Below are 27,257 nucleotides of genomic sequence, written 5' to 3'. Positions count from 1 at the left end.
GGTTTGGATCGATCTGACGCACCAGAGTTGCCTTTTGTTTTACGATTTTTATGTACTTTTCTCTTATCAATTATCGCTCGTAAGCCGCGATGAGTGAGAAAACATGTTAAACTAGTGATTTAATATCAAAAACATGCATTTACAACTGTCTGATATTAATTATGCCTCATAATGTCTCAATGCACATCATCAGCATCGCATACATTCGCACTTCCATCGCGATTATCTTTTTCCATAGAAACATTTCATAGACGATGAATACATTTTTGGATAGCTCAACATTTTTACTACGCGTTGCAATTATCATATCATGGGGTTCAGAACAAATTACCAGAGAATTCGGGCAAAAGTGGAACAGTATTTTTGCAACTCTCTTTGACATGAGCGTTGAAAACTTGACGTAAGCGCTTGGGGTAGTTTCCCGTCGGGATTTATAAAACGAGGGACCATAGAGCGAAAGCGAATGGTAGCATAAGCATAAACATAAACACAGTTGTGTCAGTGTGTGAGTGAAAGCATAGCAAAGAAGCGCGAAAGTAACACGATGGCCGATACCGTAACGACCGAAGTAGCTGCTGCAGCCGCCGCCCCAGCAACCGTGGCCAAGTCGCCGAAGAAGCCGAAGGCCGCCGCTGGTCCCAAGAAGCCGAAGCAACCGGCAGCGCATCCTCCAGTGAACGAGATGGTGCTGGCCGCTGTGAAGGCTCTGAACGAGCGCAACGGTTCGTCGCTGCAGGCGATCAAGAAGTACGTGGCGGCCAACTACAAGGCCGACGTGACCAAGCTGGCCACCTTCTTCAAGAAGGCGCTCAAGAGTGCGGTCGCCAGCGGCAAGCTGGTCCAGACCAAGGGAACCGGAGCGTCGGGTTCGTTCAAGCTGTCAGCCGCCGCCAAGAAGCCGGCCGTAGAGAAGAAGAAGGCAGCAGCCCCGAAGAAGTCCGCATCGGCCGCAGACAAGAAGAAGAAGGTCGCTGCCAAGAAGCCGGCCGGAGAGAAGAAGGCCGCCGCCAAGAAGTCCACCAAGAAGGCAGAGACTGGCAAGAAGCCGAAGACAGCCGCCACCAAGAAGCCGAAGGCCGCCGATGGTGCGAAGAAGGCCGCCAAGAAGCCAGCTGCACCCAAGCAGAAGTCCACGAAGCCATCCAAGGTCGCGGCTGCCAAGCCGAAGGCACCGAAGCCAAAGAAGGCCGCAGCTCCCGCCAAGAAGGCTGCAGCCCCGAAGAAAGCCGCCGCCCCAAAGAAGGCAGCCGCTCCGAAGAAGGCCGCAGCAGCCAAGAAGTAAAGGGCTTCTTCTTCCCACGACACATCCTCAAACAACAGTCCTTCTCAGGACTACAATTCGATTTGTAAAAGGATTCGTTTCTTGACTACCTTCTACTATCCCGAAGCTATCCACGTTTCGGAACAAATGGCACTCTTTTTCATTTTAGGTTATGGAATGGCATGCTGAATTTCAAACCCTCACCAAACCAATTACCACAAGACCTTCTGCTGATTAGGTCAGCGTCCCTGTTATCAACAAACACCTACAATAGATTGGGACCTTAAACACTAACTAAAAGCAGGAAAATGTTTCTTCACGTAACAGCCCAAGTGTACAGACGTATTTTTGAGCTCTTCTTTGCTTCGCGTGCTGCCAAAGTGCAAACTTTTGCCACTGTAACGGTTTTGTGTAAGCAATTCCCGTAATTTTAGTGGTGAAGTGGAGTGATTTGTCGCACAGTTTAAAAATAATTTATTTAACCACATTACATGCAATAACCGTTCAAATAGAATCTCACCTCCCAGCCTTCGTTCTTTGTTTGTATCAACCCCCTGGTCTTACATTTCCAGTTCTAAACAGGTAACTTACCCAGCTAATCCTCCAAATATCCAATCCTCCCATTATCCTTGGTGATCTTACTGCACAACATAGTTCCTGGGGCTGTTCTATAACGAACAATCGTGGCGACAACATAGGCAACATTTTTTAATTCTTTCTCCGTGAACTCCTTTTCGACCGAACTCCCACCCGCATGTCTCCCACAAATGGCACAGGCTCAATCAATAGGTACTGCACCATCTCATACTCTACTCTTTCTCAATTCCAGACCCAAATTATTAACGATACCCACAATAACGACCACTATCCCATATTCATCCCCAGTAGCTATCCTCCTCATCGACCACTTCGACCATCCCAAGGGCAAATATGACGTCGAGCCACAATTGTGTAACACCCATGTTAGCTGAACATTATCGTGAAGCTAACCGTCTTGGCAAGGAAGCTGTGCGTCTCCAAAGAGGACAGTTGGAAAAGAATCGATAACAACATCGATCCCAACCTCTACCTGTAAAGACATTTGGGAGAGAATGAGTGTCCTCTCAGATAGAAATCAACAAGCTGCTTCTCCGATTACCCCAAACTCGGCACCACCTTCCCTCTAAAATCCCTGAACCCTTCACTAAACACTTCGCCAACACCTCTGCAACTGAAAACATCCCCCACCTAATTTTTCGACTACCTTAACAAACTCAAAATCCATACCCAGTCCTTAAATTAACGCTACCCACCATAGCTACAATAGACTATTCTCAACAGAAGAACTAAACTGGGCCCTTTAACAAAGTAAAGGTTCCTCCTCCGGCCCAGACAATGTTGGTCCTCTGTTTGAAAACTTCCTTTCGCAAGCCAAACAAAACCACTATCAGAACAGCTATCCAGACGGGGCCTCGGTGGACGTCTCACAAACTTCATCGAGAGCTTTCTTACTGACCGCACCTTTAGAGTTCTCCTTGGTGCCGACATTTCCTATCTCCACACTTGAAAATGGCGTCCCACAATGGGCCATTCTCTCACTTACCCTCTTCCTTATCAGCATTGAATCATTATTCTGCTCCATTCTTACACAATCAAAATCTTTCGTATACGCAGGCGATTTATTTCTTCATTTTTATTTACTTAACAACAGTTCCATTATGTGAACGTTAGCCTATGTCTGGTTAGCATAGTTTTAGTTAGCCTATGTATAGTTAGTTTAGCTATATGTAAACCGTCTGGCCGATTTGACATTCATTAAATTTACTGGTACGCGATACCAAATCCACTTTTGCCAATTAAGTTCAGTTTTTCATGTTCCACTATTAATCAAGTCAGGTAATAAGCTTAGCCAAATACAGATGAACTACTTCGAGGATTTGATATCCTCTCCTTCTACCTGTTTAAACAGACGCTGCAAGGTGCAACTAGAGTCTACTGTTATCTTAATTATGAGTGTTGACTTTGAGTTTAAGTTCAGATCGCACACAAAGGGGCTGATCTTTAAATTGTATACCCCGCCCAATAGGTGCAGTTACCCACCATCTTACAAACAGTTTGGGTTCGATATGTTTACTGACTATGTTTAAGAAACTGGACTAATGGACTTCATGCAGAAATTGTCTAAGGTAGTGAGAAAATGGGAGCCATTCATGGAATTGAACAAGGTTATCCGAAGTTTGGGTAACAATTATTTGCCGTGAGCTTGATGGTTGTAGGAAAACAGCGATCGTATGAGACCTGATAGTTCAATTTGATCCAAAGCATACTTGCCCTAGGTACTGTCGCAAACGAGAGAATCATTAGATCTTAGGAACAATAGCAGGTGAGGGATTGGTTGTTGGAGCTGGATTTGGAGGTAATATTGGGACTTGAGGTCCCCCGAATGCTGCTATCTGTTGTGTTGGTTGATCATCACTTAAGTGGTTGAATATCGCAGAAGTATGTTTTCAAGTCAATTGTATTAGTAAGTATCAATTTATAGGTCGTACATATCCATAGAAACATCGATTACATACAACCAAACTGTAAGCTAAAATGCGAAATAAATCGTCTACATAAGGTGTAAGATGTTTTTCGTAATTACAAAAAAGGGATAACTGCACTGAAATAAGCACCAACATCGAAATTCATCTCTTAACCTCTCACATTGTGTTTAGGCGTTAACAAGCATAGCTGTAAAGAAATGTAACAATAGAACCACCAAGAATTTTAAGCGTTTTTCATTGTTGGTCACTTTGTAAACAATTTCGCTGTCCTGCATTACGTTTGAATACGTTTTTGAGTTCATACTACAGAAAAGATACGTAAAAGTCATGCATCAGCTATGGTGCAATTGTTTTATCTCATAAATTATTGTAATGAGAATGAAGCGTTCCACTCAAAATGATTGGTTCGGTAATTCCAGTGTTAAACAAATGTCTCTATGACCTCATCAAAAACAAACTGTACGGTTTAATTTCTAACCTGCAAGCACCTTGATTGATTTAAATGATTCGAATTTGCGATGTTTTGAGCTATTTTAAACTCAACGCAGCGCACTCTGTTGGCTTGTCTGTGAACTACAAGTCCTTTTTTCAAACGCACCAGTACACAATCTTTGCTTTGTACAAGGATCATGCCATGACACGGTCGCACATGCTGTGTAATATTCGTCCAGTGCTAATTTTACATACATAAGCTCCTTCCTCAGTCAGGATTACATTTTAATTTGACAAAATAGAATTGCTGTAGATTTGTGGGCTTCATATCAATCGAAATTTCGCCCTAGTTGACCACCCGAACAAAGGACACGCGAGCAGGATAACAGCAAAGGATAAACGGAAAAGGACGATTAAATCGAATTAAACTTTACGAAACACTTTACTACACAAAGTTGATGGTTGAAATGTTTAGAAATCTTCTCCAAACTAAACTTGTATTTGCATGTCATTTACACAGACCACTCGTAATTCGAATGTTTTTCCAATAACTTGTGTCCAATTAGTTGTAGCGGAAGAATAAAGTGCTTGTTGGTGTGAACATGGATTTTGCAATATCGGCTGCATTTTGAAAATTCCTTGATTGTTTTGTTCTTTTTATCTACATAAATTGCTATTTCATAAAACCTTTTCATTCCAATAACTATCTCATTACCAAACGTTAAAGACTTCTTGTCTGCCACAAGCCTCTCGTAGACTGTACGTCTTTCCCGCACAGCTGTCAGTCGGCTTGTAGAACAAACTTTCACAGGCCTGTACGATGCATTCTATCTCAATATACATTATTGGAATGTCGAAATCACTTAACTAACCTATTTTTAACTTAATGTTGCACATGTTCTGCACTAGAATGCATAACATTCTCCAAAATTATCATTACTTTTGCACACAAGACCAACCCAAACAATCAAATGTCATTCCGGTTTGGATCGATCTGACGCACCAGAGTTGCCTTTTGTTTTACGATTTTTATGTACTTTTCTCTTATCAATTATCACCCGTAAGCCGCGATGAGTGAGAAAACATGTTGAACTAGTGATTTAATATCAAAAACATGCATTTACAACTGTCTGATATTAATTATGCCTCATAATGTCTCAATGCACATCATCAGCATCGCATACATTCGCACTTCCATCGCGATTATCTTTTTCCACAGAAACATTTCATAGACGATGCATACATTTTTGGATAGCTCAACATTTTTAATACGCGTTGCAATTATCATATCATGGGGTTCAGAACAAATTACCAGAGAATTCGGTCAAAAGTGGAACAGTATTTTTGCAACTCTCTTTGACATGAGCGTTGAAAACTTGACGTAAGCGATTGGGGAAGTTCCCCGTCGGGACTTATAAATCGAGGGACCATAGAGCGAAAGCGAATGGTAGCATAAGCATAAACATAAACACAGTTGTGTCAGTGTGTGAGTGAAAGCATAGCAAAGAAGCGCGAAAGTAACACGATGGCCGATACCGTAACGACCGAAGTAGCTGCTGCAGCCGCCGCCCCAGCAACCGTGGCCAAGTCGCCGAAGAAGCCGAAGGCCGCCGCTGGTCCCAAGAAGCCGAAGCAACCGGCAGCGCATCCTCCAGTGAACGAGATGATGCTGGCCGCTGTGAAGGCTCTGAACGAGCGCAACGGTTCGTCGCTGCAGGCGATCAAGAAGTACGTGGCGGCCAACTACAAGGCCGACGTGACCAAGCTGGCCACCTTCTTCAAGAAGGCGCTCAAGAGTGCGGTCGCCAGCGGCAAGCTGGTCCAGACCAAGGGAACCGGAGCGTCGGGTTCGTTCAAGCTGTCAGCCGCCGCCAAGAAGCCGGCCGTAGAGAAGAAGAAGGCAGCAGCCCCGAAGAAGTCCGCATCGGCCGCAGACAAGAAGAAGAAGGTCGCTGCCAAGAAGCCGGCCGGAGAGAAGAAGGCCGCCGCCAAGAAGTCCACCAAGAAGGCAGAGACTGGCAAGAAGCCGAAGACAGCCGCCGCCAAGAAGCCGAAGGCCGCCGATGGTGCGAAGAAGGCCGCCAAGAAGCCAGCTGCACCCAAGCAGAAGTCCACGAAGCCATCCAAGGTCGCGGCCGCCAAGCCGAAGGCACCGAAGCCAAAGAAGGCCGCAGCTCCCGCCAAGAAGGCTGCAGCCCCGAAGAAAGCCGCCGCCCCAAAGAAGGCAGCCGCTCCGAAGAAGGCCGCAGCAGCCAAGAAGTAAAGGGCTTCTTCTTCCCACGACACATCCTCAAACAACAGTCCTTCTCAGGACTACAATTCGATTTGTAAAAGGATTCGTTTCTTGACTACCTTCTACTATCCCGAAGCTATCCACGTTTCGGAACAAATGGCACTCTTTTTCATTTTAGGTTATGGAATGGCATGCTGAATTTCAAACCCTCACCAAACCAATTACCACAAGACCTTCTGCTGATTAGGTCAGCGTCCCTGTTATCAACAAACACCTACAATAGATTGGGACCTTAAACACTAACTAAAAGCAGGAAAATGTTTCTTCACGTAACAGCCCAAGTGTACAGACGTATTTTTGAGCTCTTCTTTGCTTCGCGTGTTGCCAAAGTGCAAACTTTTGCCACTGTAACGGTTTTGTGTAAGCAATTCCCGTAATTTTAGTGGTGAAGTGGAGTGATTTGTTCCACAGTTTAAAAATAATTTATTTAACCACATTACATGCAATAGCCGTTAAAATTGAATCTCTTCTTCCAGCCACTGTTCAGTGAGCATCAGTGCGTGAATTGAGGTAAAATGGCCCCGAAAACCAGTGGAGAAGCTGCGGTTTAGCGAGAGACACTTGTCCAGTTAAAACTAACCTGTGCGCCTAAGAGCAACCTGTGCTGTGTAGTGCATTTCATTCAGAGAATTTTTCATTCATAAAGCGAGAGGAACTACTAACGTGTGAGAGTCAGTGATGAAGAAGAGGGGCAAAAAGAGAGAAAGAGGGCGTGGCCGCTCTCGTACCAACAGTTTGAGCTCTACGGAGTCTAAACGTACCAAAGCAAGCATTCCACCGCGAAGTGCCGTTATGGATGTTGCAAGTGTCAGTGATGAAAATGATTCTGAAGGTGGAAGCTTCATTGAAGTGCCTATCAAGAAAGCCGGGGGCAAAACCGGACAGAATGGAGTTGCCATGGCAACGGACAAAAAGCAGGTCCAACCTGCAATTAAAAGATTTCCACCGATTGTTGTGAAATCCATGCCGCTCTTCGTGCTCCGACCGGAGCTCCAAGCTAGAGGAGTATCAGTCGAATACCAACTAAGCGGTATCGGAACAAAAGTGTTTGTTCATTCGAGTACGGACAGGCAAACTGTGATCCAGTTTCTGGAAACGAAGAAGGTCGAGTTCTTCACACACGACCTAAAAGAAGATCGACCTTTTAAGGCAATCATTCGCGGTCTCCCACTGATGGAGACCATCGACATCTTAAACGAGCTGAAAGCATCGTATCAGCTAGATGTCCTTGAAGTGCATCGCATTAAGCGACGCAATGAAGAAAGTGTGAGCTATCACCAACAGCTCTACCTCGTGCACTTCAAACGAGGTTCATGCTCCTTGAGCAAACTAAATTCTGTTCTAACAATCCAACACATCATCATCCGTTGGGAAAACTATCGAGGAGGTAACAAAGGCCCAACTCAGTGTCTCCGATGCCAAGCCTTTGGCCACGGTACCCGCCACTGTCGAATCCAGCCTCGCTGCGCGGTTTGTGCGGAGCCGCATCTGACTGATGCGTGCAATTCAAACAGCTCTCAAGGAGCAACAGTTAAATGTGCAAATTGTGGCAGTAACCATCGTGCGCGAGACATTGAATGTCCACAACGTGCAAAATACAGTGAAATCCGCAAAATTGTGAATGAGCGCAATCGAAAGCCGCAAATGGGACGTAACACCACTGCACGAGTCCCGCCGCCGGCATTATCATCATTGGAGCACTTCCCTCCGCCTACCTCGGGCATGCCGTCCTCTGCTCCACGCAGTACCGCATGGCCAGCCAAACCCATTGCTCCAGTGATCCCTCCTGGCTTCGAACGCAATCTGGCTCAGCGTCTCATTAACGCCCAAGCCGAACCATCACCTCCAGCTTCCGATGAACTTCACGATGCGACTACCCTCTTGGGGATTTTCCGAGAAATGGCTGTCAAAATGCGAAATTGCCGCACCAAGGTAGACCAGATCACCGTACTTGGGGAATTATTAATCCAGTATGGATAAACTAAAAATATTGTTCTGGAATGCAAACTCCCTCAAGCCAAAGATCATCCTGCTAGCTGACTTCCTACAACAATACGATATTGATGTTGCCCTCATTGCGGAGACACATCTTAAGCCAGATGTCAACGTTTATTTACAAGGCTACGTCATCCACAGGCTTGATCGCTCTGGTTCTCGAAGACGTGGAGGAGTGGCCATAGCAATCAAGCTCAACATTAATCATTTGCTTCTCCCGCACTTCAATACTAACATCATTGAAGTTCTTGGTGTGAGTATACCATCTGCTTCTGGCCCTCTCCATCTTATAAGCGCCTACTGCCCAAACCAATGTCAAACGAAAAATCTGGCCATCATGTTCAAGCAAGACCTAGTAAAAATTACTAGTACCAAAAGCCGGCTGATAATTGGTGCAGATCTTAACGCTCGTCATAACTTGTGGGGAAATTCAAAAAATAACAAAAATGGCACTCTGCTGGCCCAACAACTCCTCAATGGCAGCGCGAAAATAGAATATCCCGATCAAGCCACCTTCATACCGCTTAATGGCAATCGACCAACGACACTGGATTTGTTCCTGACTAACATCTCTTTGAGCAAACCTCAAGTCATTGATGGCCTTACCTCGGACCACTTCCCAGTAATAACATCAGTCGATCTGAATACTAACCGTTTGCCTCCATCTAAACGCCGGAACTACAAGCTCGTAGATTGGGAAAAGTTCGGTCAAGTTGTCGATCTCAACATCACCAGCACAGAAGTCTACACAACATCGGACATTGACTGTGCAATAGACAATCTGGAGCATGCCATCAAAACAGCAGAATCCGAATGTGTACCAGAAGTAATTACAAGGAGACCCGTAATTACTCTCGACCCTCTCACCAAAAAACTCATCACAGATAGAAACACGTTCAGGCGCCAATTCCAACGTACCCGAGATTCAGCAACGAAGCATCGAGCTGCTATGTTGGGCCGAATCATCAGAGATCGAGTAAATATGATTCGCAACAACAATTTCTCAGACATGGTTGAGAAATTAGAACCCAGTTCTAATGCATTCTGGAAACTCTCCAAAGTTCTTCGAAAAAGACCCAGACCTATTCCACCTCTTAACGTCAACGGGAAAATCATCATAACAACGTCCGGAAAAGCTGCAACGATTGGTGAGCAATTTGCTCAAGCTCATCTCATTGGAAACAACATGCACAGCCGACATGAGTCTTCTGTAGCTGCCACCCTGCAGAAACTGGATGACCCAAGAAATCCGAACTCTTCTGATACCATCGTTACAGTAGAAGACATCAAAGCATCTTTAAAAACCATGGCCAACATGAAAGCTCCTGGATCCGACGCCATATTCAATCTGCTGATAAAACGTCTGTCTCCTCGTGCCCTCGAGTTGCTATCAAACATCTTCTCCAGATGTTTGCAATTGGGCTATTTCCCGAGCTGCTGGAAATGCGCCAAGGTCATCCCGATCTTGAAACCAGGGAAAGATCCAACACTGTCTTCAAGCTTCCGGCCGATCAGCCTACTTGCGGCATTAGGGAAGCTGTTTGAGAAACAAATACATAGGAGGCTAAGGGATGCAGTTCATGAGCTGAATCTTCTCCCTCCTGAGCAATTTGGCTTTCGAGTTGGTCACTCCACGACTCATCAACTGCTTCGACTGCACAACACCATCATGAGGAACAAACGAGTATCGAAGTCCACCGGAGTCATCATGTTGGACTTTGAAAAAGCGTTCGACAACGTCTGGCATGACGGCCTGCTGCACAAGATGTTCATCATGGGTCTACCCATCTCGCTCGTGCGTATCGTACGAAGTTATCTGCAACAACGATCATTTCGAGTTCACCTAGGAGAAACATCGTCCGACATCTTTAATATCCCGGCCGGAGTCCCACAAGGAAGCGTTCTCGGTCCCCTGCTTTTCACCATCTTCTTGGCAGACCTACCATCTCTACCGAATGGCTGCGATCTTTTTCTGTTTGCAGACGATACAGCTATAGCTGTAAAAGGAAGAACTCTTACTGAAATCAGGAACAGTGCCCAGCGATGTCTGGATATCATTTTAAGCTTCATTAAAGACTGGAAACTCAAGCTTAATGAGAGTAAAACTCAGGCCATCATCTTCCCCCATAAGAAGAAACAATCACTCCTCAACCCATCTGGGATCAGTGTTAAGGTAGGAGACACTACTATTACCTGGTTAAAAACAGTAAAATACTTAGGAGTCACTTTTGACCAAAAACTTCTTTTCAAAGATCAAATCAACTCTCTGGTACAGAAAAATATAATCTTAACAACAAGACTTTTTCCACTGATAAACAGAAGATCAAAGCTCTCAAGAAAAAACAAAATTATTATATTTAAAGCCATAATTTTTCCGGCAATCACTTATGGCATAAACATCTGGTGGAATTGCGCAACTGTTCACCGCAAAAAAATACAAGTTAGTCTAAATCGTACTTTAAGATTAATTCTCAATAGGCCCTACAAAACTAAAAGAACTGATCTCTATAGGTTAGCAAACACTATGTCACTCGATGACTTTGAATATACCTCTAGACAAGCACTAAAGGTTAAATGTAGTGCATCAGATGATCTCCTTATCAAACAGTTATTCATGGTATGAATACAAATCTTTTGTAAATATTAGTTATTAAGTTAGTTAAGTTTAGTTTTAAGATAGGTTAAGGTTTCATATAATTTTCACTTACAACCACTCCTTATATAGAAAAACAAAACATAACTGCCAAACAAAGGCAACAAAAACTTTCTACGTTGAAAAGCGACCTGTACGCTGTATCTCGTATTATAAAACTATCTCTGTACAAATAAATTGAAATAAACACACTTTGAAAAAAAAAAAAAAAAAAAATCATATCATGGGGTTCAGAACAAATTACCAGAGAATTCGGTCAAAAGTGGAACAGTATTTTTGCAACTCTCTTTGACATGAGCGTTGAAAACTTGACGTAAGCGCTTGGGGTAGTTTCCCGTCGGGACTTAACAATCGAGGGACCATAGAGCGAAACCGAATGGTAGCATAAGCATAAACATAAACACAGTTGTGTCAGTGTGTGAGTGAAAGCATAGCAAAGAAGCGCGAAAGTAACACGATGGCCGATACCGTAACGACCGAAGTAGCTGCTGCAGCCGCCGCCCCAGCAACCGTGGCCAAGTCGCCGAAGAAGCCGAAGGCCGCCGCTGGTCCCAAGAAGCCGAAGCAACCGGCAGCGCATCCTCCAGTGAACGAGATGGTGCTGGCCGCTGTGAAGGCTCTGAACGAGCGCAACGGTTCGTCGCTGCAGGCGATCAAGAAGTACGTGGCGGCCAACTACAAGGCCGACGTGACCAAGCTGGCCACCTTCTTCAAGAAGGCGCTCAAGAGTGCCGTCGCCAGCGGCAAGCTGGTCCAGACCAAGGGAACCGGAGCGTCGGGTTCGTTCAAGCTGTCAGCCGCCGCCAAGAAGCCGGCCGTAGAGAAGAAGAAGGCAGCAGCCCCGAAGAAGTCCGCATCGGCCGCAGACAAGAAGAAGAAGGTCGCTGCCAAGAAGCCGGCCGGAGAGAAGAAGGCCGCCGCCAAGAAGTCCACCAAGAAGGCAGAGACTGGCAAGAAGCCGAAGACAGCCGCCGCCAAGAAGCCGAAGGCCGCCGATGGTGCGAAGAAGGCCGCCAAGAAGCCAGCTGCACCCAAGCAGAAGTCCACGAAGCCATCCAAGGTCGCGGCTGCCAAGCCGAAGGCACCGAAGCCAAAGAAGGGCGCAGCTCCCGCCAAGAAGGCTGCAGCCCCGAAGAAAGCCGCCGCACCAAAGAAGGCAGCCGCTCCGAAGAAGGCCGCAGCAGCCAAGAAGTAAAGGGCTTCTTCTTCCCACGACACATCCTCAAACAACAGTCCTTCTCAGGACTACAATTCGATTTGTAAAAGGATTCGTTTCTTGACTACCTTCTGCTATACCGAAGCTATCCACGTTTCGGAACCAATGGCACTCTTTTTCATTTTAGGCTATGGAAAACATTGAGTTTTGCTGAAATTCCGAGCTCACGCGGTACAGATGATATCCTAAAGGGCGTCAAACGCGACATCTGGAATAAGTATTCTTATTTCAACACAACCACCATATTTTCAGCTTTTTTCTATACCGGTCCGCCGGATACCGAATGCACTCCGACCTCGTTATCAGTGCCATAAAATTTCCTAACAACACTCCATATTTTCCGCATAAGCAATAGTCATGCTTATCGCCGCCGACGAAAACCTTGGCAGTGATAAGCCATATTTCATTTTCATCAACAGCGCCGCCCATTACTAGCCGTCCAAGAACTTGGCGCTGTCCGAGTCCCACTCATGTAACTCCTTGATCAATTTCCCACAACACCTTAAATACACTTTCTGCTGAATTGCTGATCATTCAGGAATCTACGAAAACGAAAGAGCTGACCCTCTAGCCAACCAAGGTAGATTCCGACCTCCAGAATCCGGCAACCCCAAACCTTCCAGAGAATTCTTTCCCGACTCCGCCTTGGGCACACCAGACTAACTCATTCCAGCACTATGCAGCTTTTGTGGTGTCGACATCACCATTCCCCACATAATTACTAACCGCCACGGCTTCGCCAACCACTGAATTCCTTCCAGCCTGACGCAAACATCACGAACATCCTTTCACCGAACTCGAATCGTCGGAAATTCCTCCGCATTAGTTAGCTGTACAAAGAAATATAACCATCTATAGCCATGCAGACCACCACCACCTACAGCAAAGAGGCGAATGAATCTAGCTAGCTTAAAGTATCTATAAAAAAATAATCAGGAGCAGATAACTAAAGCGCGATAATATGTTGCGATGACGGTTCCTGTTTGATGTACACACTGATTTGCTTTTTAATGATGATGTGCTGCAGAAATTCTCGAGGCTATTCGGTGTTCCGGCTGAATTCGCTTCTGCTGTAATCTTACTGGGGATCGTTGCTGCCTGATGATTTTGCCTCTTAAACTTTAACCAACTTTTATTAAAACACAATACATTTCTTAACGCTAGTTAGATTACATTTTTAAAAAGTAATGTACGTAGCTCCATTAACCGTAGACATCGTTCCGTTACCCTTAAGAGATAAAACACGATTAACCCGGCAGCGTCATCGGGACAACTGGTCGCAATAATCGTACATTCTAGAGTTGTACTAATTGTTTTCTTTATCGTGATGAAGGTTTAGATTTTATTTATCGTTATCCAATTAATCCGCTCGGGGTGCGCGGGGTCTTCCTCCATCGAAAAATTATGTTAGATTAGAATTCGATTTATTATCCAGAACTGGTGTAAGTTCGTCGAACTCGTCCGTATCGTTAATCCCTTCCGAATTCAGCCAAAAATTGTCACTGGATTTACGAGACTCAGTTTGAACAATAATGACCAGCTAATGACCAGGTAGCTCTACTGTAGCGAATATAAGGAGTTGTACTTCCATAAGCAATTATTAATTGTCTTAGGCTCGGCAGAAGCACCACACCAAAGATGAGGTAAGTTAGAAGTAAAGCAACTGACATTTTCCGATTCCAATTCCAACACATTCATTTCTCGCAGTTACACCGCATTTCAATTGGCAGTTCTCGAACGCCACAACAAGCTACGTCCCAAGCACTCGGCCGCACCTTTGCAGCTCGATGCTGGTATGTGTCAATATGCACAACAATGGGCTAATGTAAGTGATCGTGCTTGTGTTTACAAGTCTCACTGTGATCATATTACATCTTTTATAATTGTATCATTCACAGTACATTGCAAGTCGGAATGTCATGCAACATCGCTCTAATAACAAATACGGAGAAAATATCTACGCTGCTTTTGGGAAAAGTAACGTCACTGGCACCGAAGTAGTGAACGCGTGGTATAACGAGATCAAGTATTACAGATTTGGAGCTCCAAACCCGTCAAACTTTATGCAGGTAGGCCACTTCACGCAGGTGGTGTGGAAGAAATCACGCAAAATAGGGGTTGGAATCGCTTTTCAGGGAAGAAACACTTACGTAGTTTGCAATTACGACCCTCCCGGCAACTATGGAGGCCAGTATCCCGCCAATGTAACTAGATCGTGATCGTGCTAGAAAGACCAAAGTGTCACAATAAATGTTTGTAAATCAATGTTTCGGAATGTATAAAATAATGTGGATGATTCACAGTCTTTCGAAACACCTTACACACTTTAGACCTGTTATCAATGAATGGTGTGTTAGGCGGAAAAGATATCAGAATTTATGATGGGCACAATAAGGTGCTATCTTTATAGTACTGATGCACCTACGAATGTTAATATGAGACTACAGTGAGTAACTTGAGGACAGACACGATATCACTAGGTTTAGAACTGAGCTGAACGTTTATTTAACTTCAGGAAGTGTTTTTGTTTTGTTTGTGTTCTTCATTAAGCGATAACGAGAGTATTGAGTCTAAAGTCGCAATTGAACGCGCTCCTCTTCACTTCAATAGAGAATTACACGTTTTTGCAAAACATCACAAAATACAATGCATTCCGATCGTGATTGTCGACCGCGCAGTGCTACTCGACTTTGCAACCAGATGACCCCATTACCCCTCGAAAAGTTTAGAATGCACTGGAGATCATCAGGATCATGAAGGTTTCTGGCTTTGGCGTACTCGTTTCCCTGTCACCTGATGTTTTTTTTTTTTTATTTCATTTAATTTATAATGTGTAATTCTCCATAAGTCAAAAACACACGTTTGCCAACCGAATCGTCGAAACAGTTTGATTTTATTTTTTTTACTTAACCATGACATTTCCATCGTGACATCCACGATAAATACAAACTGCAGTAAATATACATTGAAATCAAGGTCTACAAATTCACGATTTTAAGGTTACTACAAGTTCAATCAAAAATGAAATAATCTACATTTTTTTTCCTTTCGTTAGTACGGCCTGGCCGTATCGACTTATTTTACCACATAGCCGGATAGTCAGTTCTTGATACGGGGGGTTTGGCCCGGACGGGATTTTGGTCCGGTCCGTTCATGTGAAGACCGGCGCCGCTACCATCATGCCACCGGGCCGCCCCAAGTAATCTACAATTAAAACCATTTAAAAAATACCTGTAAAGGTGTTCTGGCGATAATTTTTCAACACTATATACAAATAATAAAGTTATGTACGCAAATATTTAAACGTTTAAAAGGCCGCAGCGGTTTTATTCTCTTGTACGACACACGATAAAAAGCGTCCATCGTGTGCGAGCGGTATTGTCCCATTTGGGCCATGCGGAAATATTGCAAAACCTGGGCCAATCATTTACCGATAACGGCAAGATGACGGTGAGTGCCCTGCCCTCGGTTTCAGGTGTGCACAACACAACAAATAATATTCAAATCAAGTTGATTTTAGGCAAAGAGGCAAGAACAGAGATTGAAACAACGACTATAACGCTGCACCGCACTAAATAATCAGTAAAGTTAGATAAACAAATCGACTTACAACTTAGTCGTAAGTATGACACACTGAGACTGATACACAGTCCATTCTCAAGTAACTTTTTTTGTTTCTGTGCACACCTGATGACACTTTACTGTGCTCATCATAAATTCTGATATCTTTTCCGCCCAACAACACACCAATCATTGATAACAGGTCTAAAGTGTGTAGGGTGCTTCGAAAGATTTTAAACGTTCTGAACCATTCATCCACAAACGTTTATTACGACAGTTTCGTCTTTCTAGCAGCCTTTGTTATTCACGATCTTGTCACATTGGCGGAATACTGGCCTCCATAGTTGCCGGGAGGGTCGTAGTTGCAAACGACGTAAATGTTTTTCCCCTGTGCAGCAATTCCAACCCCTATTTTGCGTGATTTCTTCCACACCACCTGCGTGAAGTGGCCCACTTGCGAGAAGTTTGACGGGTTCGCCGCCCCGAATGTATAATCCTTGATCTCGTTATACCACGCATCCACGGCTTCGGTGCCAGTGACATTACTTTTCCCAAAAGCAGCGTAGATATTTTCTCCGTATTTGTTATTAGAGCGATGTTGCATGACATTCCGACTTGCAATGTACTGTGAATGATACAATTATAAAAGATGTAATATGATCACAGTGAGACTTGTAAACACAAGCACGATCACTTACATTAGCCCATTGTTGTGCATATTGACACATACCAGCATCGAGCTGCAAAGGTGAGGCCGAGTGCTTGGGACGTAGCTGGTTGTGGCGTTCGAGAACTTCCAATTGAAATGCGGTGTAACTGCGAGAAATGAACGTGTTGGAATTGGAATCGGAAAATGTCAGTTGCTTTACTTCTAACTTACCTCATCTTTGGTGTGGTGCTTCTTCCGAGCCTAAGACAACTGATGATTGCATAGGGGAGCAAAGCTTCTTATATTCGTCACATTGAATCTGTTACAGTGCTATGATTGTGTTTATCATCGATTAAGTTTATGGGAATGGGTATCGTTTTGCGGAGAACCTACACATATGTAGCCGATTTATTTGCTATTCTAACGATTCATAAAATCGCACTCCAAAGAAGTGTGTAATGTAAAGCGCGGGGCTTAATAATCATGACGCTATTCGGGGACGCCATTTTCGAGTGTGTGTGTGTGTGGATTGGAGAGGTCGGTACCAATGAGGACTCGGAAGGTGCGGTCAGTAAGGAAGCTCTCGATGAAGTGTGTGAGACGTCCACCGAGGCCCCGAGTTAACCATGCGTTCTAGGACTTTCATTATACAGCTGAGAAGAGAAATGGGGCGGTAGCTATCTACATCAGTGCTAGGTTTGTTAGGCTTAGGGATGGGGATGGTGAGTGTTGATACAAATCAACGGTCCGATTAAAATTAGAACAGCTAGGAACCAGCGTCATAGATAAACGACATGTAGATGGCGTTGGCGTCGTCGCCCAGTACGAAGTGGAGTCGATCGGGCCGAAATGACGTTTCGATTAGGGGTCATTGGCTGGCCAGGACGAGAAAAAGGCATAAAGGGGACTGACGAAGGGAAAAAAGCGCTCATTTGTTAATTGCGAAACGATAGTGAATTTTTTAGCCCTCTCTCGAGGAAAATAAAGCTATTAAAAACTACACCGCGTTTTATGAGCCTTTCTGTTACGATAACGTTCGTAACAGTGAGGCTGGATTTCCATTCCTTAGGAATGTTACCTGTGGACCAGATGTCGTTATAAATGTTGAGGATTTTTTGTTTGGCTTGGTTTTTAAGGAGAGGATAACCAATATTTGGGTAGATCATCCCAAAAGTTACAAAGCTTAAGCTTTAAGCCTGTATCTGTCAAATAATCCAGGTACCGGGCTGTATCATTCTGTACAGATTCGTAAAGGACATAGCATTTTGACATAAAGAATAACACAAGGGATCATTTTTATAAACTACAATTTGAGGAAAATCGATTTAAGTTTAGTAATTTAATTTTAATTTCAATGCAATGAAATAATATACAAGTCTGATTATTAAAATAATCTTTTTTTAGTTGTTTTCGTTAAAAAAAATTTGTTTACCTTTTTTGCACACGGGAAACATGGCCTAACCTGGCTCAGACCAACTAGCAAAATTCTTTGTTTTGACATTTGTCGAGTTTGGGTTTTGGGTACTTTCATTGAGAAACCAATCTAATCCTTCTTTCCTAGGCTTAACTTGGCTTGCCATTTGTATGGCGAGCTGTAAGCGGATAAGCCTGGAAACGTCAAAACGCATAAAAAAAACTGGCTTAGAGCGTGATCTACCCCATTATCAGGACCGGAGGAGTAACCTTTACATTTTCTAAGAGCCCAGTTTAGTTCTTCTGTTGAGAATAGTCTATTGTATCTATGGTGGGTAGCGTTTGTTTTACGGACGGGTATGGATTCTGAGTTTGTTTTGTGTTTTAGAAAATTGGGCGGAAAATTTTCAGTTGCAGAGGTGTTGGCAAAGTGTCTGGCGAAGGTTTCAGGGATTTCGGAGGGAGGGACAGTTGTGCCGGAGAAGTGCAGGGAAATTGGAGAAGCTTGCGGTTTTCTACCCGAAAGGACACTCACCCTCCTCTAAATTTCTTTAGAGGTAGAGTTGGGATTGCTATCGCTAACGAATCTTTTCCATGTGTCCGCACAGCACAGCTCCCTTGGCAAGACGGTTATCTTCACGATATTGTTCAGCCAACACGGGTGTAAAAAAATTATCGGTGGTGTTGCTGGCTCGACGGAATTTCCGTAAGGCAATACGCCTGGCTTTAATAGTCTGAGCGACTGTTTCGTTCCACCAGGGTACTTTTCTTTTGGAACGAGTGCCTTTGGTACGGGGGATGCTAAGGGAAGCTGCATTTTCTATGGCGTGAAGGAATCGTGGGAAGTTCTTCTAAGGGAAGGTTGAAAGTGATTTCTGTTTGGTATTTTTCCCAATCGGCCTCTTCATATTTCCACTTGGGACGTTGAAGTGGTCGATAAGTGGGAAAACTGCTGGAGAAGAACATGGGATAATGGTCACCACTGTGGGTATCGTTACTGATTTGGATTTGGAATTGAGGTGCAATGGAGGATGAGATGGTGCTGTGGTCAATGATTGACCCTGAGCCATTTGTGGGAGGTATGCGGGTGGGGGTTTGGTTGAAAAGGACTTGACGAAGGATTCAAAAATGTTGCCAATATTGTTCCCTCGATTGTTCGTTATGGAACAGCCCCAGGAGCAATGTTGTGCGTTTAGGTCACCAAGGATAATGAGAGGATTGAGTAATTGGTGTATTAATTGGGTAAGTTCACTATTTATAATCGGAATTGTGAGAGTATGTGGTAGATAGAGACAAAGAACAGTGGCTGGAAGAAGAGATTCAATTTTAATGGCTATTGCATATAATGTGGTTAAATAAATTATTTTTAAACTGTGCGACAAATCACTCCACTTCACCACTAAAATTACGAGAATTGCTTACACAAAACCGTTACAGTGGCAAAAGTTTGCACTTTGGCAACACGCGAAGCAAAGAAGAGCTCAAAAATACGTCTGTACACTTCGGCTGTTACGTTAAGAAACATTTTCCTGCTTTTAGTTAGTGTTTAAGGTCCCAATCTATTGTAGGTGTATGTTGATAACAGGGACGCTGAACTAATGAGCAGAAGGTCTTGTGGTAATTGGTTTGGTGAGGGTTTGAAATTCAGCATGCCATTCCATAACCTAAAATGAAAAAGAGTGCCATTGGTTCCGAAACGTGGATAGCTTCGGTATAGCAGAAGGTAGTCAAGAAACGAATCCTTTTACAAATCGAATTGTAGTCCTGAGAAGGACTGTTGTTTGAGGATGTGTCGTGGGAAGAAGAAGCCCTTTACTTCTTGGCTGCTGCGGCCTTCTTCGGAGCGGCTGCCTTCTTCGGTGCGGCGGCTTTCTTCGGGGCTGCAGCCTTCTTGGCGGGAGCTGCGGCCTTCTTTGGCTTCGGTGCCTTCGGCTTGGCAGCCGCGACCTTGGATGGCTTCGTGGACTTCTGCTTGGGTGCAGTTGGCTTCTTGGCGGCCTTCTTCGCACCATCGGCGGCCTTCGGCTTCTTGGCGGCGGCTGTCTTCGGCTTCTTGCCAGTCTCTGCCTTCTTGGTGGACTTCTTGGCGGCGGCCTTCTTCTCTCCGGCCGGCTTCTTGGCAGCGACCTTCTTCTTCTTGTCTGCGGCCGATGCGGACTTCTTCGGGGCTGCTGCCTTCTTCTTCTCTACGGCCGGCTTCTTGGCGGCGGCTGACAGCTTGAACGAACCCGACGCTCCGGTTCCCTTGGTCTGGACCAGCTTGCCGCTGGCGACCGCACTCTTGAGCGCCTTCTTGAAGAAGGTGGCCAGCTTGGTCACGTCGGCCTTGTAGTTGGCCGCCACGTACTTCTTGATCGCCTGCAGCGACGAACCGTTGCGCTCGTTCAGAGCCTTCACAGCGGCCAGCACCATCTCGTTCACTGGAGGATGCGCTGCCGGTTGCTTCGGCTTCTTGGGACCAGCGGCGGCCTTCGGCTTCTTCGGCGACTTGGCCACGGTTGCTGGGGCGGCGGCTGCAGCAGCTACTTCGGTCGTTACGGTATCGGCCATCGTGTTACTTTCGCGCTTCTTTGCTATGCTTTCACTCACACACTGACACAGCTGTGTTTATGTTTATGCTTATGCTACCATTCGCTTTCGCTCTATGGTCCCTCGATTTATAAGTCCCGACGGGAAACTACCCCAAGCGCTTACGTCAAGTTTTCAACGCTCATGTCAAAGAGAGTTGCAAAAATACTGTTCCACTTTTGACCGAATTCTCTGGTAATTTGTTCTGAACCCCATGATATGATAATTGCAACGCGTAGTAAAAATGTTGAGCTATCCAAAAATGTATGCATCGTCTATGAAATGTTTCTGTGGAAAAAGATAATCGCGATGGAAGTGCGAATGTATGCGATGCTGATGATGTGCAGTGAGACATTATGAGGCATAATTAATATCAGACAGTTGTAAATGTATGTTTTTGATATTAAATCACTAGTTCAACATGTTTTCTCACTCATCGCGGCTTACGAGCGATAATTGATAAGAGAAAAGTACATTAAAATCGTAAAACAAAAGGCAACTCTGGTGCGTCAGATCGATCCAAACCGGAATGACATTTGATTGTTTGGGTTGGTCTTGTGTGCAAAAGTAATGATAATTTTGGAGAATGTTATGCATTCTAGTGCAGAACATGTGCAAAATTAAGTTAAAAATAGGTTAGTTAAGTGATTTCGACATTCCAATAATGTATATTGAGATAGAATGCATCGTACAGGCCTGTGAAAGTTTGTTCTACAAGCCGACTGACAGCTGTGCGGGAAAGACGTACAGTCTACGAGAGGCTTGTGGCAGACAAGAAGTCTTTAACGTTTGGTAATGAGATAGTTATTGGAATGAAAAGGTTTTATGAAATAGCAATTTATGTAGATAAAAAGAACAAAACAATCAAGGAATTTTCAAAATGCAGCCGATATTGCAAAATCCATGTTCACACCAACAAGCACTTTATTCTTCCGCTACAACTAATTGGACACAAGTTATTGGAAAAACATTCGAATTACGAGTGGTCTGTGTAAATGACATGCAAATACAAGTTTAGTTTGGAGAAGATTTCTAAACATTTCAACCATCAACTTTGTGTAGTAAAGTGTTTCGTAAAGTTTAATTCGATTTAATCGTCCTTTTCCGTTTATCCTTTGCTGTTATCCTGCTCGCGTGTCCTTTGTTCGGGTGGTCAACTAGGGCGAAATTTCGATTGATATGAAGCCCACAAATCTACAGCAATTCTATTTTGTCAAATTAAAATGTAATCCTGACTGAGGAAGGAGCTTATGTATGTAAAATTAGCACTGGACGAATATTACACAGCATGTGCGACCGTGTCATGGCATGATCCTTGTACAAAGCAAAGATTGTGTACTGGTGCGTTTGAAAAAAGGACTTGTAGTTCACAGACAAGCCAACAGAGTGCGCTGCGTTGAGTTTAAAATTGCTCAAAACATCGCAAATTCGAATCATTTAAATCAATCAAGGTGCTTGCAGGTTAGAAATTAAACCGCACAGTTTGTTTTTGATGAGATCATAGAGACATTTGTTTAACACCAGAATTACCAGACCAATCATTTTGAGTGGAACGCTTCATTCTCATTACAATAATTTATGAGATAAAACAATTGCACCATAGCTGATGCATGACTTTTACGTATCTTTTCTGTAGTATGAACTCAAAAACGTATTCAAACGTAATGCAGGACAGCGAAATTGTTTACAAAGTGACCAACAATGAAAAACGCTTAAAATTCTTGGTGGTTCTATTGTTACATTTCTTTACAGCTATGCTTGTTAACGCCTAAACACAATGTGAGAGGTTAAGAGATGAATTTCGATGTTGGTGCTTATTTCAGTGCAGTTATCCCTTTTTTGTAATTACGAAAAACATCTTACACCTTATGTAGACGATTTATTTCGCATTTTAGCTTACAGTTTGTATGTATGTAATCGATGTTTCTATGGATATGTACGACCTATAAATTGATACTTACTAATACAATTGACTTGAAAACATACTTCTGCGATATTCAACCACTTAAGTGATGATCAACCAACACAACAGATAGCAGCATTCGGGGGACCTCAAGTCCCAATATTACCTCCAAAACCAGCTCCAACAACCAATCCCTCACCTGCTATTGTTCCTAAGATCTAATGATTCTCTCGTTTGCGACAGTACCTAGGGCCAGAATGTTTTGGATCAAATTGAACTATCAGGTCTCATACGATCGCTGTTTTCCTACAACCATCAAGCTCACGGCAAATAATTGTTACTCAAACTTCGGATAACCTTGTTCAATTCCATGAATGGCTCCCATTTTCTCACAACCTTAGCCAATTTCTGCATGAAGTCCATTAGTCCAGTTTCTTAAACATAGTCAGTAAACATATCGAACCCAAACTGTTTGTAAGATGGTGGGTAACTGCACCTATTAGGCGGGGTATACAATTTGAAGATCAGCACCTTTGTGTGCGACCTGAACTCAAACTCAAAGTCAACACTCATAATTAAGATAACAGCAGACTCTAGTTGCACCTTGAAACGTCAGTTTAAACAGGTAGAGGGAGAAGATATCAGATCCTCGAACTAGTTCATCTGTATTTGGCTAACCTTATTACCTGACTTGATTAATAGTGGAACATGAAAAACTGAACTGAATTGGCAAAAGTGGATTTGGTATCGCGTACCAGTAAATTCAATGAATGTCAAATCGGCCAGACGGTTTACATATAGCTAAACTAACTATACATAGGCTAACTAAAACTATGCTAACCAGACATAGGCTAACGTTCACATAATGGAACTGTTGTTAAGTAAATAAAAATGAAGAAATAAATCGCCTGCGTATACGAAAGATTTTGATTGTGTAAGAATGGAGCAAAATAATGATTCAATGCTGATAAGGAAGAGGGTAAGTGAGAGAATAGTCCTTTGTGGGACGCCATTTTCAAGTGTGGAGATAGGAAATGTCGGCACCAAGGAGAACTCTAAAGGTGCTGTCAGAAAGAAAGCTCTCGATGAAGTTGGTGAGACGTCCACCGAGGCCCCGTCTGGATAGCTGTTCTGATAGTGGTTTTGTTTGGCTTGTGAAAGGAAGTTTTCAAACACCTTTACTTTGTTAAAGGACCCAGTTTAGTTCTTCTGTTTGAGAATAGTCTATTATAGCTATGGTGGGTAGCGTTAATTTTAGGGCTGGGTATGGATTTTGAGTTTGTTAAGGTAGTCGAAAAATTAGGTGGGGGATGTTTTCAGTTGCAGAGGTGTTGGCGAAGTGTTTAGTGAAGGGTTCAGGGATTTTAGAGGGAGGGTGGTGCCGAGTTTGGAGTAATCAGAGAAGCAGCTTGTTGATTTCTACCTGAGAGGACACTCATTCTCCCCCAAATTTCTTTGCAGGTAGAGGTTGGGATCGATGTTGTTACCGATTCTTTTCCAACTGTCCTCTTTGGAGAGACGCATAGCTTCCTTGGCAAGACGGTTAGCTTCACGATAATGTTCAGCTAACATGGGTGTTAGACAATTGTGGCTCAACGTCATATTTGCCTTTGGGATGGTAGAAGTGGTCGATGAGGAGGATAGCTACTGGGGATGAATATGGGATAGTGGTCGTTATTGTGGGTATCGTTACTAATTTGGGTTTGGAATTGAGGAAGAATAGAGTATGAGATGGTGCAGTACCTATTGATTGAGCCTGTGCCATTTGTGGGAGACATGCGGGTGGGAGTTCGGTCGAAAAGGAGTTCACGGAGAAAGAATTAAAAAATGTTGCCTATGTTGTCGCCACGATTGTTCGTTATAGAACAGCCCCAGGAACTATGTTTTGCAGTAAGATCACCAAGGATAATGGGAGGATTGGATATTTGGAGGATTAGCTGGGTAAGTTACCTGTTTAGAACTGGAAATGTAAGACCAGGGGGTTGATACAAACAAAGAACGAAGGCTGGGAGGTGTGATTCTATTTGAACGGCTATTGCATGTAATGTGGTTAAATAAATTATTTTTAAACTGTGGAACAAATCACTCCACTTCACCACTAAAATTACGGGAATTGCTTACACAAAACCGTTACAGTGGCAAAAGTTTGCACTTTGGCAGCACGCGAAGCAAAGAAGAGCTCAAAAATACGTCTGTACACTTCGGCTGTTACGTTAAGAAACATTTTCCTGCTTTTAGTTAGTGTTTAAGGTCCCAATCTATTGTAGGTGTATGTTGATAACAGGGACGCTGAACTAATGAGCAGAAGGTCTTGTGGTAATTGGTTTGGTGAGGGTTTGAAATTCAGCATGCCATTCCATAACCTAAAATGAAAAAGAGTGCCATTTGTTCCGAAACGTGGATAGCTTCGGGATAGTAGAAGGTAGTCAAGAAACGAATCCTTTTACAAATCGAATTGTAGTCCTGAGAAGGACTGTTGTTTGAGGATGTGTCGTGGGAAGAAGAAGCCCTTTACTTCTTGGCTGCTGCGGCCTTCTTCGGAGCGGCTGCCTTCTTTGGGGCGGCGGCTTTCTTCGGGGCTGCAGCCTTCTTGGCGGGAGCTGCGGCCTTCTTTGGCTTCGGTGCCTTCGGCTTGGCGGCCGCGACCTTGGATGGCTTCGTGGACTTCTGCTTGGGTGCAGCTGGCTTCTTGGCGGCCTTCTTCGCACCATCGGCGGCCTTCGGCTTCTTGGCGGCGGCTGTCTTCGGCTTCTTGCCAGTCTCTGCCTTCTTGGTGGACTTCTTGGCGGCGATCTTCTTCTCTCCGGCCGGCTTCTTGGCAGCGACCTTCTTCTTCTTGTCTGCGGCCGATGCGGACTTCTTCGGGGCTGCTGCCTTCTTCTTCTCTACGGCCGGCTTCTTGGCGGCGGCTGACAGCTTGAACGAACCCGACGCTCCGGTTCCCTTGGTCTGGACCAGCTTGCCGCTGGCGACCGCACTCTTGAGCGCCTTCTTGAAGAAGGTGGCCAGCTTGGTCACGTCGGCCTTGTAGTTGGCCGCCACGTACTTCTTGATCGCCTGCAGCGACGAACCGTTGCGCTCGTTCAGAGCCTTCACAGCGGCCAGCATCATCTCGTTCACTGGAGGATGCGCTGCCGGTTGCTTCGGCTTCTTGGGACCAGCGGCGGCCTTCGGCTTCTTCGGCGACTTGGCCACGGTTGCTGGGGCGGCGGCTGCAGCAGCTACTTCGGTCGTTACGGTATCGGCCATCGTGTTACTTTCGCGCTTCTTTGCTATGCTTTCACTCACACACTGACACAACTGTGTTTATGTTTATGCTTATGCTACCATTCGCTTTCGCTCTATGGTCCCTCGATTTATAAGTCCCGACGGGGAACTACCCCAAGCGCTTACGTCAAGTTTTCAACGCTCATGTCAAAGAGAGTTGCAAAAATACTGTTCCACTTTTGACCGAATTCTCTGGTAATTTGTTCTGAACCCCATGATATGATAATTGCAACGCGTAGTAAAAATGTTGAGCTATCCAAAAATGTATTCATCGTCTATGAAATGTTTCTGTGGAAAAAGATAATCGCGATGGAAGTGCGAATGTATGCGATGCTGATGATGTGCAGTGAGACATTATGAGGCATAATTAATACCAGACAGTTGTAAATGCATGTTTTTGATATTAAATCACTAGTTCAACATGTTTTCTCACTCATCGTGGCTTACGAGCGATAATTGATAAGAGAAAAGTACATAAAAATCGTAAAACAAAAGGCAACTCTGGTGCGTCAGATCGATCCAAACCGGAATGACATTTGATTGTTTGGGTTGGTCTTGTGTGCAAAAGTAATGATAATTTTGGAGAATGTTATGCATTCTAGTGCAGAACATGTGCAAAATTAAGTTAAAAATAGGTTAGTTAAGTGATTTCGACATTCCAATAATGTATATTGAGATAGAATGCATCGTACAGGCCTGTGAAAGTTTGTTCTACAAGCCGATTGACAGCTGTGCGGGAAAGACGTACAGTCTACGAGAGGCTTGTGACAGACGAGAAGCCTTTAATGTTTGGTAATGAGATAGTTATTGGAATGAAAAGGTTTTACGAAATAGCAATTTATTCAGATAAGTAGAACAACACAATCAAGGAATTTTCAAAATGCAGCCGATATTGCAAAATCCATGCTCACACCAACAAGCACTTTATTCTTTCGCTACAACTAATTGGGCACAAGTATTGGAAAAACATTCGGATGGTCTGTGTAAATGACATGCAAATACAAGTTTAGTTCGGAGAAGATCTCTAAACTTTTCAACCATCAACTTTGTGTAGTAAAGTGTTTCGTAAAGTTTAATTCGATTTAATCGTCCTTTTCCGTTTATCCTTTGCTGTTATCCTGCATGAGTGTCCTTCGTTTGGATGGTCAACTAGGGCGAAATTTCGATTGATATGAAGCCCACAAATCTACAGCAATTCTATTTTGTCAAATTAAAATGTAATCATGATTGAGGAAGGAGCTTATGAGTGTTTCATTGCTGCAAAATTAGCACTGGACGAATATTACACAGTATGTGCGACCGTGTCATGGCATGATCCTTGTACAAAGCAAAGATTGTGTACTGGTGCGTTTGAAAAAAGGACTTGTAGTTCACAGACAAGCCAACAGAGTGCGCTGCGTTGAGTTCAAAATTGCTGAAAACATCGCAAATTCGAATCATTTAAATCAATCAAGGTGCTTGCAGGTTAGAAATTAAACCGTACAGTTTGTTTTTGATGAGATCATAGAGACATTTTTTTAA

At 43.9% G+C, this 27,257-nt stretch overlaps 7 protein-coding genes across 7 annotated transcripts; 4 read left to right on the top strand and 3 right to left on the bottom strand.

The window, feature by feature from the left end:
- Positions 1–544: 544 nt before the first annotated feature.
- On the top strand, positions 545–1,282 carry LOC128718560 (histone H1-like). The gene has a single exon (XM_053812182.1). It carries the CDS (start codon positions 545–547, stop codon positions 1,280–1,282), a length of 738 nt encoding a protein of 245 aa, XP_053668157.1.
- A 4,461-nt stretch (positions 1,283–5,743) lies between these two features.
- LOC128718558 (histone H1-like) lies at positions 5,744–6,481 on the top strand. Its single transcript, XM_053812181.1, has one exon. The coding sequence runs from the start codon at positions 5,744–5,746 to the stop codon at positions 6,479–6,481; it is 738 nt and encodes a 245-aa protein (XP_053668156.1).
- A 5,135-nt stretch (positions 6,482–11,616) lies between these two features.
- Positions 11,617–12,354, top strand: LOC128718557 (histone H1-like). Its single transcript, XM_053812180.1, has one exon. It carries the CDS (start codon positions 11,617–11,619, stop codon positions 12,352–12,354), a length of 738 nt encoding a protein of 245 aa, XP_053668155.1.
- A 1,659-nt stretch (positions 12,355–14,013) lies between these two features.
- On the top strand, positions 14,014–14,594 carry LOC128718556 (uncharacterized). Its single transcript, XM_053812179.1, has 3 exons — positions 14,014–14,018; positions 14,083–14,200; positions 14,274–14,594. Exons 1-3 carry the CDS (start codon positions 14,014–14,016, stop codon positions 14,592–14,594), a joined length of 444 nt encoding a protein of 147 aa, XP_053668154.1.
- Positions 14,595–16,240: 1,646 nt separating this feature from the next.
- Positions 16,241–16,821, bottom strand: LOC128718555 (uncharacterized). Its single transcript, XM_053812178.1, has 3 exons — positions 16,817–16,821; positions 16,635–16,752; positions 16,241–16,561 (listed from the first exon to the last, which is right to left on the bottom strand). Exons 1-3 carry the CDS (start codon positions 16,819–16,821, stop codon positions 16,241–16,243), a joined length of 444 nt encoding a protein of 147 aa, XP_053668153.1.
- Positions 16,822–19,810: 2,989 nt separating this feature from the next.
- On the bottom strand, positions 19,811–20,548 carry LOC128718554 (histone H1-like). The gene has a single exon (XM_053812177.1). The coding sequence runs from the start codon at positions 20,546–20,548 to the stop codon at positions 19,811–19,813; it is 738 nt and encodes a 245-aa protein (XP_053668152.1).
- A 4,432-nt stretch (positions 20,549–24,980) lies between these two features.
- Positions 24,981–25,718, bottom strand: LOC128718553 (histone H1-like). Its single transcript, XM_053812176.1, has one exon. The coding sequence runs from the start codon at positions 25,716–25,718 to the stop codon at positions 24,981–24,983; it is 738 nt and encodes a 245-aa protein (XP_053668151.1).
- Between the last annotated feature and the right edge of the window lie 1,539 nt (positions 25,719–27,257).

The sequence above is a fragment of the Anopheles marshallii genome, chromosome 2, assembly GCF_943734725.1.
Source record: "Anopheles marshallii chromosome 2, idAnoMarsDA_429_01, whole genome shotgun sequence".
Classification (NCBI taxonomy): Eukaryota; Metazoa; Arthropoda; class Insecta; order Diptera; family Culicidae; genus Anopheles; species Anopheles marshallii.
This window is presented reverse-complemented; position numbering and strand designations above follow the sequence as displayed.

Bases quoted from the DNA above. Each gene is read 5' to 3' on its own strand.
- LOC128718554 (XM_053812177.1), bottom strand. From the start codon at position 20,548: ATGGCCGATACCGTAACGACCGAAGTAGCTGCTGCAGCCGCCGCCCCA.
- LOC128718558 (XM_053812181.1), top strand. From the start codon at position 5,744: ATGGCCGATACCGTAACGACCGAAGTAGCTGCTGCAGCCGCCGCCCCA.
- LOC128718557 (XM_053812180.1), top strand. From the start codon at position 11,617: ATGGCCGATACCGTAACGACCGAAGTAGCTGCTGCAGCCGCCGCCCCA.
- LOC128718560 (XM_053812182.1), top strand. From the start codon at position 545: ATGGCCGATACCGTAACGACCGAAGTAGCTGCTGCAGCCGCCGCCCCA.
- LOC128718555 (XM_053812178.1), bottom strand. The intron at 16,562-16,634 runs GTAAGTGATCGT...TATCATTCACAG, and splicing joins ATGCACAACAATGGGCTAAT to TACATTGCAAGTCGGAATGT.
- LOC128718556 (XM_053812179.1), top strand. The intron at 14,201-14,273 runs GTAAGTGATCGT...TATCATTCACAG, and splicing joins ATGCACAACAATGGGCTAAT to TACATTGCAAGTCGGAATGT.
- LOC128718553 (XM_053812176.1), bottom strand. From the start codon at position 25,718: ATGGCCGATACCGTAACGACCGAAGTAGCTGCTGCAGCCGCCGCCCCA.